Raw genomic sequence first — 17,275 nt, 5'->3', positions numbered from 1 at the left:
TTGAAGATTGATTATCATGTGTAAAAGTGTTTTGCCTGTATGTATTTCTGTGCACCATGCACATGCAGTGCCCACAAAGGCCAGAAGACAGCGGTCTCCTGGAGTTACAGGCAGTTGTGAGCCACCATGTTGGTGCTGGGAATTGAACTTGTGTCATTTGAAAGAACAGTCAGTGCTTTTAACCACCTGAGCCATCTCTCCAGCATCTCAAAGTCAAAATTCAAAAATATATACTTTTTTTCCCCCAAGAAGTAGGATCTCACTATGTAGTTCTGGCTGTCCTGGATCTCTATATAGACCAGGCTGGCTTCAAACTCACAGAGATCTGCCTGCCTCTGCTTCCCAAGTGCTGGGAAAGTGTCCTCCACTGTGCTTGGCTCAAAATGTATGCATATTTTAAGCATAAGCCATACTTTTGACTCTAAAACTGGAAGCAGAACATAAAAGCTTTCAGTGGTTAGTGTCAAGGGCAGTGTGACTCAGAGTCTCAGAGTAGGTCCCAGATCACAAGCAGACCACACTGCTAGCCCCAAGTGCTTGTACAGAAATGAGCCCATGTCTTTCCCTGGCTCGAGGAGTGGGAAGTGCTGAAAAGGCTGAGGAGCACAAGGGCTGGTAAGAAGTATCTTCTAGGTATCTCTAATCAAGGCAGGGGCTGCAGAGATGTTAGGAGTTAGGGGCACTTGCTGCTTTTCAGAGGCCTCAGGTTCAGTCCTCGGCAACCACAAGGCAACCAACAACTGTCAGTGATGGTTCCTCTGATCTCTAAGGGCACCCAACAGTGGGGAGTGGAGCAGGGAAGGGAAGGGAAAGGCTGTCATGTGGCAGCACTAGGAAGGCAGAGGCAGCCAGATAGATGAGTTCAAGGCCAGCCTAGTCTACATAGAGGGTTCCAAGCCATCGAGGGCGACACAGAAAGACCATGTCTTTAAAAAATAAGAAAGGCAGGGCTGGCTAGGTGGCTCGTGTGTAAAGGCCATCACTGCCAAGCCTGCTGACTTGAGTTGGATTCCCAGGACTCAGGTAGTGGAAGCAGCAACAGGTTCTCCCAGCTGTCATCTGCCCTCTACATATGCACCCTGGCATGCTCAAGCATATGTGCATACATGCAACATTTTTTTTAAAGCAAGGAGCTGCTAGTATGTCTCAATAGCTGCACATATCCAGGAGTTGGTGACCAGCTTGAGCAACAGTGAGATCCCCTATCTGCAAAGATAAAGCCAAAGGAAGAGGGCCAGGAGCAAATGCTAGGAGTCCTGTGACTTCTTGAGCTGCTCTGATTTTGTGCCCCTTAACATCATCATCAGTGAATAAAATGAGCCCCTGACCCGTGGCCCCTTTGCCTGCCCAGCTCAGCAAAGGCAGTGGCAGAGGATGATATGTAAATATTTTTATGGGGAGCAAGGCCAACCCTAGATGAAGAAAACAATGGAGCACCTTCTCTCTAAGCCAGAAACCTGTCCCTGGTAAAAGTCTAGACCAAGCAGACACTCAGAGCTGTGGGGAAAGAGGGCATTTATTAGCCAACATCAGGAGGAGCAGAGCCCAGGCTCCCCATTCCGTCACATGCCTGCTCCACCCACCTGGGTGATGAGTGGGGGGCGTTCCTGAAGAAGTACAGCCATTCTCACAATAAATACATTCATTGTGGGGTGGAGGTGGGAGAGGTATGGGTGAAGGGCAGTAAAAACTCGTGGGGTTCCACGTTCTCAGCTACAAAAATAACAGTCATCCTCACCCAAGGGGAATGGGAGAGCTCAGTCAGGGTTGATTGTCCCATATGGGCCTGGAGACATCTGAGGCCCTGGACCTTGAAAGTGCCCTGGTGAGGTAGGACAGGAATGGGAGCCAAGCATCCAAACTCCCAGCCTCTGCCCTTTGCATAGTTCCAGGAATGGGCTTCATGTGCCAGGTGAGATAACAGATCACTTCCTCCTGCTCTGGTCTAGGAGAAGCAATTGCTTGGTCCCTAAGAGGGAGGCTGGCTCATTGAGTGCAGTGTTGGCCACTTGTCCTAGTTCAGTGAGGACAGCTAAATGGGAAGGGAAATCTCCCTTTGAAATATCCATGGACCAAGCCCAGTAGACAGAGGTCTGACTGAGGCAGCAAGGGGAGGTTCAGAATGTAATGTGGGCGGAAATGTCAGCACATGACGTGGATGTGTTGCCACATATGCACAGGAAAAGGACATGCCTGGAGCTCTGGCACCCTTGCATGTGAAATGAGAGGAGGAGGGAGGCTGACTCACAAGGGCTACAGAGGAAAGAAGAGGGGAGTGATGCTTCTTTCCTCCCAAGCCGGCCTGTTCCCAGTCTCCTGCCAAAGGGTTACCACATGGGGCTGGGACTGAAGAAGACTAGATAGGAAGGTGACAATTGGAAGGTGCCCTGAATCTAGGAGGAGTGAGACAAGGATGCCCCAGGAGGAGGAGCGGGACACTGCAGCCCAGCTGATAAACATTCTTCCATGTGCACATGTGAATGGAAGCAGGACTCAGGTGGCTGGTAGAGAGAGGTCTTGTCTGAATTCAGGACTACCCAGCACACAGCTGTGCAGAGGGTGGTGACATTGAGGCCATCTGGACCTGCAGAGCCCTACCTGAGAAGAAGAGGAAGGTTGGACAGATAATGGGATAAGAAGACAATCCTCTCCTCCCAAGTCTTTAGGTCAAGGGACAGAAACTGGGTCTGGGTTTGCGGAGTACTTAGTTCTGGGGAGCACCTACCTTTGAGGAGCACCGGTGGGTCTGGGCTGCTCACATGTGTCTTGGAGACTGAAGAGGGGACTTTGGCTAACCATGACTCTGGCCAGCCCTACAGAGACATCAAAAAGTTGGAAGAAGGAAATGGAGTTGGGAGCAAGAAGGAGAGTGGATGTTTGGGGAGGCAGTGGCCCTGCCTAGGGCAGACAGGCTGGCTTGGAAGAGCATTTGTTTAGGAGGCTAGGTTCAGACAGAGCTCTCATCTAGCTGCTCTACAAGCTGCGTGTGCTTCCTCTTCTCCAGGATGCGGCTGAGCTCCTCTGCAAAGGAGCAGGGACCTGCTGGCACTCCATTGTTGCTCTGCCTCAGGAGCACGTAACTGTTGCCATTCATCCTTCGCAGCCGGCTGGGCAGGGCCACCAGTCCGTTGGTCAGCTCAGCAGGTGGGGGTGGAGGTGGTGGGGGTGGTGGGGCTGGGGCTCCTTCCCCAGGGATGATCTGGAGGCAGCCACTCTCCAGACCGACAGCGCCTTCTCCATCATCACCGTCATCTTCCTCTCCGGGACACTGGCCTGAGACAGTCTGTAGCTGCACGGCTGAGCCCCCTGCCCGGCCAGCCCGACCCAATGAGTATTTTCGTCTTCGACCTCGTCTGCCTCCCCGCAGACAAGCCACATAGAGGAGGGAAGATGCCAAGATAAGGCAGAGGCCACCAAGTATAGCAATGGCTACCACATAGAACAACCTCATGTCATGTGCCAGCTGTGCCCCAGGTGTGGCAGGGGCTTGTGGAGCTGGGGCAGGGGTGGCTGGCCGGACTATGAGGCTGTAGGAAGCCAGCAGCATACGGAGGCCGTTCTCCTCAGCATAGCAGCCATAGTTGCCACTATGCTCCAGTTGTGTGTCTGTTACCAGCAGCCCATCCACTCCCACGCGGTAGCCATCCTGCCCATCACTCAGGCTCTTGCTCCCGTTGAGGAGCCACAAAGCTCGGGCCAGGTTAGATGGCTGGTCACAGGGCAAGAGGACATCATCACCCCGGAGCACAGATCGGGTCTTGAGTGGCGGTGGTGGTCCTGGGGAGGATGGGGAGGGAAGATCAATACCTGCCCATCCCAGACAGCATTGGGAATGGCAAGATAGACTGTAGACAGCTGTCTAGAAGCACAAAAATCTAGAATTAGTGACATCCAAGCAAGCCTGTGCATGCTTCCCAGGACTCACATGGGCTTCATCGGGAGTCAGCAGTGCCTTGGGCCTTTTTTTCCTTCTCTAGCAGCTCCTCTCTCCTGTGCCTTCAGTTCCTACCATTTACCAAAGGACTCCTAATCTTACCTTCCGCACAGCTTCCTTTCCTGAGACTTGACCGTTACCATTTGCCGGCATCTCCATAAGGCCAGAATCTCATTCATCACCCACACAGGTCCTTTCTTTGCTACCACCAGCTGCTCAGCAGTTTGCATCAGGAACCTGGGAGGCTCCCTTGCCTCTCTGCCTCATTTTTATGTTTACCCTCATGAGACTCAGACCTGTTCCTTTCTCTCCTTCCATGGCTGCCTGCCCTCTAGGGCCCTCGTTTAATCTCTTCTTGCAACTAAAGGTAATCCTTGGAAACAAATCTAGACTGAGGAGACAGGCCGAGGAGTGTAGGTGCTAGCTGCTAAGCTTGACCACAGATTTCAATCCCTGGGATCCACATGTAGGAAGGAGAAAACAGACTCTCATAAGGTGTCTTATACATTCGCATCCACATCACACAGGCTTGTGAGCAAAATAAATACAGTTTTAAAAATTTGAACACAGGAGCTAGAAAGATGGCTCAGTGGTTAAGAGCAGTTGTTGCCCTTGCAGAGGACCTGTGTTTGGCTCCCAGCATCCATGGGGTGGTTCCACGGACACCAGGCACAGATGTGCACATGTGTACATGTAGGCAAAATGCACTCAAAATATTTTTTAAAAATAAGGGCAGGGAGGCCTTTAATGCCAACTCTTTTTTAAAATATTTATTTAATTATTTAATTAATTATTTATTTAGTATACATCATACAGCTTTCTGCCTGCATGTGTGCCTGAAGACCAGAGGATCTCATTACAGATGGTTGTGAGCCACCATGTGATTGCTGGGAATAGAACTCAGGACCTCTGGAAGAGCAGCCAATGCTCTTTTTTTTTTTTTTCTTTTCTTTTTCTTTTTTTCAGAGCTGGGGACTGAACCCAGAGCGTTCTACCACTGAGCTAAATCCCCAACCCCGCAGCCGATGCTCTTAACCACTGAGCCATCTCTCCAGCCCTTAATGCCAACTCTTGAGAGGCAGAGGCAGGCAGATCTCTGAGTTCAAGGCCAGCCTGGTCTACAGTGCTAGTTCCAGGACAGCCAAGGCTACCCAAAGAAACGCTGTCTAGATTAAACAAAAACAAAAACAATCTAAATCTGATCATACTACTTGGTGTAAAACTCTTGAGAGGTTTCCTGTAAGGACAGACCGTGTGAACATGGTCCCTGCTCACCTCGCCAGCCTCTTCTTCCTGAGCTCTCTAACCCCCTGCTTGAGTGCCATTGCCTGCCTCAGGCCTTCCACCTGCCGGACGCGCTTGGACTTGGCACAGCTTAGTGATCAGAAGCACAAACTTCGTCCGACTGCTTCAGCCATGCCGATTCTGCACCTGCTGCTCAGTAGCTGAGTAACTGAGCTGGCTCCTTACGTTCCCCATGCCTCAGAGGGGCGGTCTCTCATGGGGATGATAATGGTGCCGCTCACACCGAGTGTTGTGAAAATAAACGCACGGCAGTATTTACACCAGTGCTTGGCACCTAAGTTCTCAGTCCATGTCAGCTCTGATGCTGACTTTGTTCTTCCTTCAGATATCGGCTCTGCCACATGATTTTGTTTGGAGAGAAACACATTAACCGTCTGCATCTTGTAGTCGCAATGATTAATAATCACAGTTGTTCGTGCTTACACCTCCCCCACTTAGGCAAACACTTTAGATATGATCACATGACCATAATGAACTCATTAACTCCCCCCACCGTGTGTGTGTGTGTGTCTGTGGTGTGGTGTGTGTGTGTGTGTGTCTGTGTGTGTGTGTGTGTCTGTGTGTAGTGTGGTGTGTGGTTCTAGAGAGCAATCCCAGGGCCTTTACACATGAAAGACAGGGAGAGTTCTCTACCAATGAGCCACGCCCCCACCTGTCTCCTAGTCTTGCGCCCATTTCCTCGCTTGCACTGTACTTGAGAAATAAATATCCTGTGCTGGGTCATCCTCACCAAAACGACCCAAGCACAGCAACTCAAAAACATCCGCACAAGTTCCACCTACCTGCATCCCTGCTGCCCTCACAGCCTCGATTTCCTCTCTCTATGTCCTGTATCAACGCTGTCCTGCAGACAGAAAATCAAGATTCATGAACAACGGGAGTTGGGCATCAGGATTACTAATAATACCTTACGAGCTGGTGGGCTTTCTTCTTCCACTTAAGACACATGTACCCCATCCCTATTCCCAGCCTGTCCCATGGGACCTGTTGGCTATGGTGGTGGCCAGCATGCAGGCATGGGTGCTGGAGTCCCAGCCACAGTAGGGGTCCCGTGCCAGGATGCAGTCATAGCAGGAACGGTAGCGTGAGCAACTGGACAGAGGAAACTGGATGACTCCACTCGCAGCCCCCACATAAAGGCTGTGCTGAAACCAGAGAAGACAGTCGGTCAGCAACCCCTGAGTCTCTGCCCAGCTCCCCAGTCCCCTTTTCTGTTAGCATATTGAGGCCAGACTACCTGCATCGGTGAGATAACTAGATTGTCCACAGACTGGGACTCCCTGAACACTTGTATCTCTTCGATAATGTGCATCCCAGAGCCCAGGACTACGGCCTTGTGGATCCAGCCATCAGCTGATGTAGAAAGGGCAAAGGTCAGAACCAACAGTGTGGTACCCGATAGTCTCAGTACCCGACAGGAGGACTATGGGAACAACTCAGGAATCATAAGGTTAGAGACAAGGAACCAGCCACCAGCAGTGGTCCCTCAGGACACGGGGCACTCCAAGCCAATGTGGCAGGAACTACTGAGTTCAGAAGCGTCAGTAACCAAGGCCATTAAGGATCAGGGATTTGGGTCAGAAGCACCTGTGCCCAGAAAGAGCAGGTCATAGGTGGGTCCAGCAGGTGTGCTGACGTGTGTTCCTGTGAGATGTGTGTAGCGTACATTGCGCTTCAGCAGCAGGGGCCGCCCACGTGTGGGTACCACAGGCCGAGCCATCAGTGGGTGCAACTTCACAAAGTCCAGAACGAGGGATGGCAAGTCTTGAGATGAGTTGTAGCCTCGGCTGCGCAATGAATCTGTGATGCACTGGGTGGGGGGATTGGTGATGAGACTCAGGACTCCACCACCTGCCTCCCTCTTACAAGGCCGAACCCCACTCCCAGCTTTGTCTATTCATCACAGGGTCCAGGCCTGGATGCTCACCGAGCCAGGCCTGGGTTCAGGGACCCCACCCTCGTAGCGGCCCCAGCGCCGGGCACCATCCTGGTACTCCATAAAAGGGCCTGTGAAGACAGCCTGAATCTCAGCCAGGTCATAGCGGCAGATGGCTGAAGCCTCCAGCGTCTTCCTAGGAATGGAAATAGTGGAGGACTAAGTAGAGCCTGCCCCAACCCTGTGCTCCATCTGGAACCACTTTACCACGGTTCATCTCCACCGTAGGCCTATGGACCTGTCTTGTGCATGAGTGGACCACAATGCCCTCTGGCCCTGTGATAGCTTGACATGCCTGACCTCATTTTGCAGCCAGCCCTCCCTCTCCCCAGCTTATCAATGACGTCAGCTCCGGTCCTTAAGACTCCTCAGTTCCTTTCCTTTCCCACGTCTGTGCTTACCACTGTGTCGTCAGCGTGAAGACTGCATAGAAGTGTGTGTGGGATGACGTATCAGCATCCAGGCTGCAGACCCCACGGAGTGTCTCATACTGTGGGATGTGGCAGATGAGGCGAGCCTTCAGGAAGGATGTCCACTTCTTCTGTAGGATCTTCTTCCCTCCCAGATCTCCCTGGGGAGATAGGGACACAGGATCAGGATCAGAGGTCTAGCCTCTCTCCCATACCCTGACTGCATCATATGCACCTTGCACACACGGGCTACTCTAGCCACACGGTGGCTGCTGCGACTCTGAGTGAAGCTGCTGGAACCTTCCTCACGCTCCATGAAGAAGTAGTAAATCTTGTCATCGTCACCCACTACACTGGTCTTGCTCTCCCGCACCAGCACAGAGAACACAAACTCAGCATCTGTGGGTTGAGTATTTATTTAGGTGGCTTATGAAACAGGTCAAGCTCTCTCCCACAACCTCGCCCCAAGCCTCGCCCCCTCACAGCCCCCCCCCCATCTTCCATAATACACGTGTGGAATGGACAGGCTCACCTGCAGGTTTGGAAATGGGATGGTCAGCTGCCCAAACGAACAAACAGTAAGAAATAGACTCCCCCCAACCCGTCATCCTGCACCTCAATCTCCTAACCATTGAGCCAGTGCATGGGTGCCTCCTCAGTTCTCAGAGAGTGTGGGTGGCGGCTCCGGCGGATATCAGGAATGCTCCGGAATTCATACCTTGTGGCTGTGTAGAGGCCTCCATCTGGGGCAGAGACATCCAGGCATGAGATACATGTTGTGTGCAATAGGAAACATGGCATGCACAAATGGCAAGTCCTAGTAACAGGATTCACATTCAGATCATAGAGTCTTTCGGCTGAGGACTGACTGCAGGAGTGTCTGCTCACCAATGATAAGGCCCGTGAAGCCACGGGCTGGGTCGTAAGGACATTTCTCCTTTCCCTCCTCGAAGCTAGTAGGCAAGATGAAGGCCTCAGCATCCTGGAGAATAAGGGTCCCAATGGGTCAGTGGTCCTGAGGACAGGCAAGGGCTGCAGCTCAACGTCAGGCCAGTCTGGGGTTAGGAGTCAGGGCTAGGGGCAGGGATACTCACAATGGCTGCACAGAGGGGCTGGAAGGCGTGGGTGCCACATGCATAGAAGTGGGAGGCATTGAGCCGCTGTAGAAATCGCACGTGGTTGAAACACTCCGTCTACAGACAGAGGGAGGCAGAGATGTAACTCGTCCGCCCAGATATAAGCCACCTCCATTAGTCTAGCTTTGTAGTCTGATTCTTGCCCCCCACCTAGAGCATACACTTTCCAAGATGCCTCTGGTTACCTGACACCACTCTTCCTGCGTCTCCTGCCTCTGCCTCTTGCAATCCCCTCCACCTAACTTTCAGGCACTGTCAGAGTTCAAAGATAGAGGAGCATTTCAGGAGAATGGGGGCTTGACATGAGCTCAAGTATTATTTGTGAGGAGCTGGAGAGATGGCTCAGCAGTTAAGAACATTGACTGTTCTTCCAGAGGAACCAGGCTCAGTTACCAGATCACAACCGCCTGTCACCCCAAGACATGACCCCCTCACACAGATAGACATGTAGGGCAAAACACTAATGCACACTGGGAAAAAGTTACTTTTGAGCAATACTCCCCCCTAACCCTGGAGCTCCCACAAATCCTCTTTCTATTATCTCACAAGCAATGCTAATTTCATGTTGTCCTAAAGGAAAGTCCCCTTTTCCCTGACCCAAACCTTAACTCTTAAACCTGTTTATCCCGTCTTTCCCTCCTCTGCCTCTATCCACCTTGCTCTGGTCCAGAAGCATCTTTACTGTGGCCCACTCTCTCTTCCTCACATTCAGTCCTTCTCCATGAGTCACTGTGCCAAGTGGTTCTTGAACTTGGCCACTTCACTATTCTCATCCGGTCTAGACAACCATTACCTCAGCCTAGTCACCTGACCCCCTCCTAACCTGCTACACTACTCTTTATAACAACTATTTACTCAGCAAGTGAAAGGTACTCAGAGTGTAAAATTCAAACAGACAAGGGGATCTGTTGTCGACAGCCTGTCATGTGTTCCTGTCTCCCAGGTGGCCGGAGAAGGGGACTGTAGACACCACGTCTAAAGTTTCCCTCCAGAGATAGTCCATCTGTCACTGCCCTCTTGCGCCCATTCAGTTGACTCTCCAAAGCACCCCAGATGTACAACAGACCATGGCATGGCTGCAACTTACCAATGCTCTGAGCGCAGAGGCCCACGTGCCCCTGGTCTTCCCCGTCTGCTCACGCTATCTATGCCAGCCACACTGGCTTCCTCTGTCCCTCAGGCTGCTGTCCAACTCGCTCTGATCATCCTGCTCATCCAGAGGTAGAATCCATGGAAGACTTCGTCTTATATGCTGTCACTTGCTCTGTCAGCTCTGTCTGTTCCTTGTATTGGTCTGCTCAGGTCTGTTCCTCAGCCCTAGCATGCCCCCAGCTTCAACTCTCCTTCCTGCCTCTAGCCTCAGTCTATTTTAACTCATCTGGCACGTGGGGTGAGTCAGACATTCCTGGAGTAGCTCTCTAAGACAGAAAAAAGGCAGATTGGGGAGAACTGTGTAGTCAGGGAGACTGGGCTGCAGGCTATCTCTACTGGGTGACTTCTCAGAGCCTTAACGATGTCGCTGTGCACTGTGGGGTAGAAATGTCTCCCTTTCCAAACACGCTAGACCACTTCAGTCCCTCTTTTGAAAATGAGTATCCTGCAGGACAATGCTCTGAGAAATGTTCTCCGATACCTTGCTGCTCAGAGGGCCTGGGACCCAGAGATAGCAGCTTTACTTGGCTCTCTAGAGTAGCAGCATCTTGAGGCCTTTTCAGACCAACTGATCCGGAACCGGTGATTCACAATGAGGGCCTCGAAGGCACCCAGCAGTATGAGTATCGTTGTCACAATGAAGTCCAACCCTTCACTGGACATTTATGAGACTTTATGACCTTGGTTCACCTACCCCACTAGCTCTGTTTAGAGGGACACACCACAGACTTGTTGAGTCAGAATTTCTACATTGGTGGGCCTTGGGATGTATATTGCTTTTGGTTTGAAATAAAAATCTCTTATAGCCCAGGCTAGCCTCAAACTTGTTTGGGGCCAAGGCTTTCCTTGAACTTCTAATCTTCTTACCTCTAACTCCCAACTGCTGGGATCATAGGCACATGCTACCATCATGTCCAGTATGAATGTGCCCTTTTGGTTTCACACCACACACACACACACACATACACACACACACACACACACACACACACACACATCTATCTATCTATCTATCTATCTATCTATCTATCTATCTATCTATCTATCTATCTATCTATCTGCAAACTCCCAAGGGCTGGAATTATAGGCATATGCCACTATAACTAGCTTAGAATATGCATTTTTATTTTCCTGTTTATTTTGTGTGTTTATGTGTGTGCCTATGCTGAGCCATGTTGCTGGTCCAAGAATGTGTATTCTTAGACATCTCTCCAAGCAGGAGTGGTGATACACACTTTTAACCCCAGCACTCGGGAGGCATAGGCAGGCAAATTTCTGTGAGTTGGAGGCCAGCCTGGTCTACAGAGTGAGTTGCAGGCCAGTCAAGGCTACACAGTAAGACACTGTCTCAAAAACTCCAAAAAAAAAAAAAAAAAGTAGATGCAAAAAACCTAAAACACTCTCTAAATGGTTGTTACTTAACCAGATATGGTCCCCCAGCCTCTCACAGACACTCTGCCTTTTAGCTAGAAAGGACTAATATTTGACTACTGTCTTTCCAAGAACACCAGGTAATTAGACTGACTGAAATGTGTACAACAATGTTTTATCAGATTATTTTACAACCAGATCTAGTTGTCACTTACAGCAGTTACTTACTGTTACGATTATAATTTGAGATGCCCTAGGAAGAGGATTAAGTTACTGTACAGGCTAAGCTGTAGACCATGGATATTTGGGGTAGAAGGGTTACCCTAGGCCAGCCACTCACACCACTCATTGTGGTTATACACTTGGATGCATATCTGTCCCGCTCTACCTGTGTCCCTCTAATTCTGGCACCCCTGGTTGAGGAGGAAGAAAGGAGAACTGGGGACAGGGAGATCACATACCTGGTTGTTTTTCCCTTTCTGATGACACTTGCTTTGCATCTCTGGGGAGGCCTCCCAGTGGATCTAGTGGGAGTAAAGGGACAGACTGCTATGTTGACCTCAATATCCACCACCTGGAGAATCAAACAGTGTTGCTCCAGAGTACGGGGGAAGTGTGGTGGATTTCAAAAGGAGCCCTGGGCTAGAAAGGACAATGCTGTCCTGAGGTTGGAAGGCTGAGGGGCAGGTTTCCAGGTAACTGAGGTCCCAGGAAGCTGGAGACCCTGTGGTTGGTCCAGATGCCAGGGGCTGACCTCTTTGTGAGTCCCATCTCCTATGTCACGGGCACTGAGAGAGAACAGGGCACCTCGAGCCCCCACCAGCAGCCTTTGGGAAGCCTCCTCCAGCAGCAGTGTTGAATAGTTCTGGGCTTGGCCCTTGAAGTGCCTGATCCAGGAGAGCTCTAGGAAGAAGAGAGGCAGTGAGCCCCCTTGGGGGCTACTTCCTGTCCCCAGCTCTGGCAGCCATAATCTTTCCAGGTTGGGGGTCTAACCTTCATAGGAGATGGTCATCCGTGGGGTGGCATCTAGCTCTCGGGATGGTCTCCGCAGTGAGGGTCCAGGCACTGCTGTTGCTGTGAGGAAGCTGAAGAGGAGGGGCCAGAGCCTCCCCCACATCTTCCTGGGGAAGTTCAGACCAACAAGACCCCAAGGGCAGCCCGGAAGAGTCACAGGAGGGGAGGGGAAGATCAGTCACTGGGTTCAAAGTCCAGGGTGTGATCACATGGAGGTCAGGGGTCATGAGGTCATGGGGGTCAAGTAGTCATGGGGCCATGGAGGATCCTGGAATGGCGGGGACATGGAGCCACAGGGTTGTGTGGCCATGGAATCACAGGTGAGAAGTCAGAGGGAGGGGTGGGTCACGTGCCTTTCTGTATCAAATCCATGGAGAGTGGGAATTGTAGGATCCCAGCAGAATTGTAGGGTACTGAAGGGGTCACCTTGCCCCCAACTTCAGGGCAAGTTCCAGTTCTCTGTTCTCTGAAGGAGGAAAAAAAAACAAACCAAAACAATAAACAAACAAACAAACCAACCTTCCAAAATGAAAAACCTTTGATCCGTGTGTGGGCATGAGAGGGACAGTACTGCCCAGACTTCAGGTGGCACTGAAAGACAGAGGCCAGACGTCCTCACCACCCCCACACCAGGGAAGACTGACAGCATTCCGCCCAGCTCTGTTTTGATGCCGAAGGCTGTGGCAAACTCACTGTCTTCAGAAGACCCTAGACCAGCTCTAACCTCTACCATGGGGACGGCTCTCTTGCAGTCAGGAGACTGCTCCAACAATGCTGCCTGCGGGGGAGCCGTCTGCTGAAGGCCTGGGCAGTCAGTTAATGGGCCTTTGTTGATTTTGTTCTGTTTTCCCTTTGTTTTTTCTTTCCCTTGGCCTAAGAGCTCCCTCTGGAATTTCTCTTTAATTAGACACTTCTCTCTGGCATTTTTCTCTAAGGGGTACACATCTCTGCCTTGCCCGTGCGAGTCCATACTGCACTCTCTGCCTGGGCATCTACGCGAGTCCCTACCTGCTAGACCTACCTGCTGGCAGGAAGCACAGGCATGAGGGACTGGGGGTGAGGTGCAGGTATTTGGGTCCCTGAGCTACACAGGTCTGTGCGGGAGACTGCGGTGTGAAAGACCAGTTAAGACTTAGGCAATAGGGAGCCGGTGAGCCACAGGATCCTGAAACTCGTGGCCACCTTTCGTGAGGTGGGGATGACTGATAGACCTCCCCCTTATCTCCAGGGGACTTCCGCAGATTTCCTCAGCTAGGTGAGGTGTGGAGGATGCCTGATCTACCCAGTGTCATCAGACAGCCATAGGCAGGGTCAGAGGGTGTCGTTGGCCTCTCCTTTTCCTTCTGGGTCAAATATTAACCATCTGGCCATAAAGAGAGGGGAGGAAACTGGAGCTGGTCAGAGGAATAGCAAGAATTTGGAGGTTTTGTTCAAGAGGTAAAAGGTTAGCACTGGGCGGGGGTGGGGGATCGAGAGAGAGGGAGAGAGAGAGAGAGAGAGAGAGAGAGAGAGAGAGAGAGAGAGAGTCTTTGAGCCACAGAAAGGGCATCAAGTTCTTGTTCTGAGGGCTAGGGTGACGGGAAGTTTCATGCTGCCGAAGCCCCACCCTCACCGTGAAGCACACCTGTTTACATTGGGGCCTCCTATTTGCTCAGCACTGAAGGGTGAGCCCTGTGGCTAGGGAAGTCAGTGTCCGGGACAGGGCAGGAGGAACACATCCTAGGTCAGAGGAAGCACTCGGTGTGGAGAGAATGGCACACGCATGCATTTATTTTGAGTCACGTGGGTCTCGAAGACTGGGACACAGTTGCACACAGTGTGCACACATGTTCAAGTAGGGCTGAGAACACATGCATTTATAGGAGTCATGCACGAGCACAAGTGTGTGCACACATGTACCCAAGGGCACACAAGGGGCCATATAAAGTTGTGTTTACCTGTCATCTATTTAGTGAATCATATATCCTCAGAGGTGAACAATCAGGGCCAGATAGCTGGCTTCCTATTCAACAGGAGGGTCTTGTACACACACACACACACACACACACACACACACACACACACACACACACAATTGTTGATAGTGAGCCAGGCATAGCGCACACATGTATCCTGAGTCCTCAAACACAATTACATGCAGGCACAGATAAGTATTCACGAAATGCATACAGGGATCTGACTTTTGCTGCAGGCTTGGTGGCTGACAGCGTCTACTGGGGTGAGAGGCACAGCAGAATTCTGTCTCCTTTCCTGAGAGTCCTGGTCATAAGGCCAGTTCTTTCCTCTTCTCTTCTCTTCTCTCTTCTCTCTCTCTCTCTCTCTCTCTCTCTCCCACCCCTCCCCTGGTGTGTGTGTGTGTGTGTGTGTGTGTGTGTGTGTGTGTGTGTGTGTGTGTGTGTGTTCTGACCTGGGGTAAGTGCCTATAAAGGAGAATGCCTGCCTAACTAACCCAGGGAGGAGGAGATCCTCGAATTTAGCACATGGAGGGTGAAATGCTACCTTAGCAGCCCTCTTTCCCCCTACAGATTGATTGCATTTCTAGATCTGGAAAACTGGGCTGAAGCGTTCAGCCCCACTTAACCTGTTGGGAGGCCAGGTTAATGGCCAGGGGGTGGAGCATGCCACCCCCTCCCCCCAGCACTGAGGGTTCAAGGACTCCAGTTCACACCCCACACTTCATTCCAAGTTTGGGTTCCTTCCCAGGGCTTGCCCACTGAACTCTGTTCATCTTCTGTTAGATCCTAGGGTGGAGAAAACTGGGGAGGGGAGGATCCCCCCATTGGATCAATAGGCTCTCAACCTTCATCCCTGATGTCTGTCTACCTGGGGTTAGCGGTATTTGCCTCTGTCCAGTAGGATGGAGGTGTCTTCAGGTTTGAGGACGCCTCTCCCTCGTGTTCCCCTCCCTCCACCATCCTGGACAGTCCGCGGTTCTCTCCTTTGATCAGATCTAACCTCAGTATCTACTGCTGCGGCTCGAGGACAAGCTCTCCTTCGATCCCGCCGGACGCCAGGAGACATGACCCAGATCCAAGGGAACACTGTTCTCCACGCGGACCCTGCCCCACTGGGGTCTCCCGACTCCGCGAAGGCCGGTTTGCGCCCTACACGACCCGAGGCCTTGTCCGCGCCCCTTTAGAACCTTTTATGCAGGATTGGGGTCTCGGCGGTGAAAAAGGCCTAGCCTAGCTTGGAGGATGGAATGGACGTGGACAAGGTTTTGCCCGGCCGCAGCCCCCGGCCCTGCCACCGCCCGCACTCCCCGCCTCCCTCACCTTTGCGCTGGGATCCGGGCCCATGAAGACAGCGATGTGCGGCTCCGCGGCCCCACGGCACCAGCTGCGGGAGGAAGGGGCCGCGGCCGGAGCGAGGCGGGGTGGAGGCGGAGCCGAGGGTGGGGCGGGGGCCGGAGGCGGGCCGGAGGCGGGGGCGGGGAAGGGCGTCCGCCCTCCTTTGCGCCCCCCAACACGCACAATAGACCCGATTTGTGGGAGATGCTCGAGGCCCACTGCTCCTGGCGTCCCCTTTCTTCCAGGCTCAGTCGGTCTGGGTATCGCCCGCCCCCTGGTGGGGGGGCTCACCACCGTGTGCGCCCTAAAACAGGCTGGTCCTGCAGGTCTGCTCTGGTCCTAAGACCCCTCCCATTTACCTACTGCAGGGACGCGTAAACCTCGGGTCCTGGAGTCTTGTACTCTGCTCTCTAACCTGCACCTCACTTCTTGCAAAACATGTTTGCCATGCCCTCCTGCCTTTGGTCTATGTGCGGTTGGGGACGACAGTATCAGATTTCTGCGTAGCTCTCGGTTCCCAGTTCAAGGTGTGAGTCCTCGCTCCCCACTCCCTCCAGGCTATTCACCCAGGTCTGAGTGGGTGAGATGGGGACCTGGAGGGGTGAAAGAACAGCACACAGAGAATGCTCTTATGCACAAGTAAGCCACGCCGTTACGCGTGATCACTCAACAAATCTTAGTCCAAACCCGGGCTCACCTCAGGGACTGTGTTCTCATTTTCTGTCCGTCATCTTATTTCCAAACTTTCAGTGTTCCCAGGTCACCAAATAGTCCGTGCTTGCCAGGTTCAGCCTCCTTCCCTAAGTCCTTTAGGATGGTCTTGCCTGAAAACTCCTCCTTTCCAAGGGCTGTTAGAGTGAATCTAGGGCTGGGGTTGGGGCTCAAGGGCACAGTGCTTGCCTAGCATGTAGGACACTCTGGTTTCATCCTCAGCACCACAGAAAAAGAAAAACAAAAGCAACAGTGTATTCAGCTATACATCCTAGTGAAACCTGACCTCTGGCCGCGAGCTCTCCACCTTTCAATAAATAAATAAATAAATAAATAAATAAATAAATAAATAAATAAATAAATATCCATGACAATAATGATGGGCCAGGAAGACCAAAGTAAGACTCCTGAGTGTGCCTAGGAGTTTGAGTCTGCTTCTAGTAGCATCTGAAACTGATGAGAGCCTGGGAAGAAACTTCATTTCTCTTCCAGGATTCCCCAAAGCTCATACAGTTTGGCACTCGATCCCATACAGTCTCAGAGTTTGCACTGTGTGTGTGGCTGCAGACTGCTAGACAGAAGGGCCCACATCACACTTCCACCTCCGTTGGAATGTCTCCTGGCACTCTGCAACAGGATAGTGTGTGGTGCAGCGGGGGAGACATGCTTATATTAAAAAGTGCACACACTTTTAAAATGTTTATTAGATTTATTTTGTGTGAAAGTGCATGTATGCATGTACAATGCCACCTTATGTGATATCTGGGAGGATAAATTGCAGGGAGTCTGTTCTCTTTCGATCACGTGGGGCCTAGGTATCAAACTCAGAGGTTGTCAGGCTTGGTGACAAGACACCTTTTATCTGACAGACCATCTCACCTGCCCAAGCTAAGTACACACTTTATAGACTGCTCCGGTTCACTTCTTTTTCTGTGCCCCCATTTCATTTTGAGGAAGTAGTAGTTTCATTTTTATAGCTGGGAAAACAGGTTCTAAGCAGATTGGAACTTGCCTTG

At 51.6% G+C, this 17,275-nt stretch overlaps 1 protein-coding gene across 2 annotated transcripts; it reads right to left on the bottom strand.

Annotated features, from left to right (window-relative positions):
- Nucleotides 1-1,498: 1,498 nt before the first annotated feature.
- On the bottom strand, nucleotides 1,499-15,647 carry Sema4g (semaphorin 4G). Of its 2 annotated transcripts, XR_004386821.1 has the most exons (16): nucleotides 15,534-15,647; nucleotides 12,238-12,724; nucleotides 11,999-12,147; nucleotides 11,706-11,768; nucleotides 8,680-8,778; nucleotides 8,474-8,567; nucleotides 8,215-8,328; nucleotides 7,821-7,984; nucleotides 7,577-7,746; nucleotides 7,167-7,311; nucleotides 6,827-7,049; nucleotides 6,477-6,592; nucleotides 6,224-6,384; nucleotides 6,022-6,083; nucleotides 2,726-3,777; nucleotides 1,499-2,598 (listed from the first exon to the last, which is right to left on the bottom strand). XR_004386821.1 is itself a non-coding variant. In XM_032892050.1 (15 exons), the coding sequence occupies exons 2-15, from the start codon at nucleotides 12,359-12,361 to the stop codon at nucleotides 2,948-2,950; spliced, it is 2,514 nt and encodes an 837-aa protein (XP_032747941.1). In that variant the 5' UTR covers nucleotides 12,362-12,724; nucleotides 15,534-15,647; the 3' UTR covers nucleotides 1,499-2,947. The 2 variants fall into 2 exon arrangements, 1 of the variants encoding a protein (XP_032747941.1); XM_032892050.1 differs by having other exon boundaries at nucleotides 1,499-3,777.
- Nucleotides 15,648-17,275: the final 1,628 nt, after the last annotated feature.

This window comes from Rattus rattus, chromosome 2, assembly GCF_011064425.1.
Source record: "Rattus rattus isolate New Zealand chromosome 2, Rrattus_CSIRO_v1, whole genome shotgun sequence".
Taxonomy (NCBI): domain Eukaryota; kingdom Metazoa; phylum Chordata; class Mammalia; order Rodentia; family Muridae; genus Rattus; species Rattus rattus.
This window is presented reverse-complemented; position numbering and strand designations above follow the sequence as displayed.

What these genes read in the sequence shown, in the direction of transcription:
- Sema4g (XM_032892050.1), bottom strand. Translation starts at nt 12,361, where the DNA reads ATGTGGGGGAGGCTCTGGCCCCTCCTCTTCAGCTTCCTCACAGCAACA. An exon ending in AGCCCCTCTGTGCAGCCATT is followed by an intron (nt 8,568 to 8,679) that starts GTGAGTATCCCT and finishes CTTATTCTCCAG; the next exon opens with GATGCTGAGGCCTTCATCTT. An exon ending in GAGTAGCCCGTGTGTGCAAG is followed by an intron (nt 7,747 to 7,820) that starts GTGCATATGATG and finishes CTATCTCCCCAG; the next exon opens with GGAGATCTGGGAGGGAAGAA.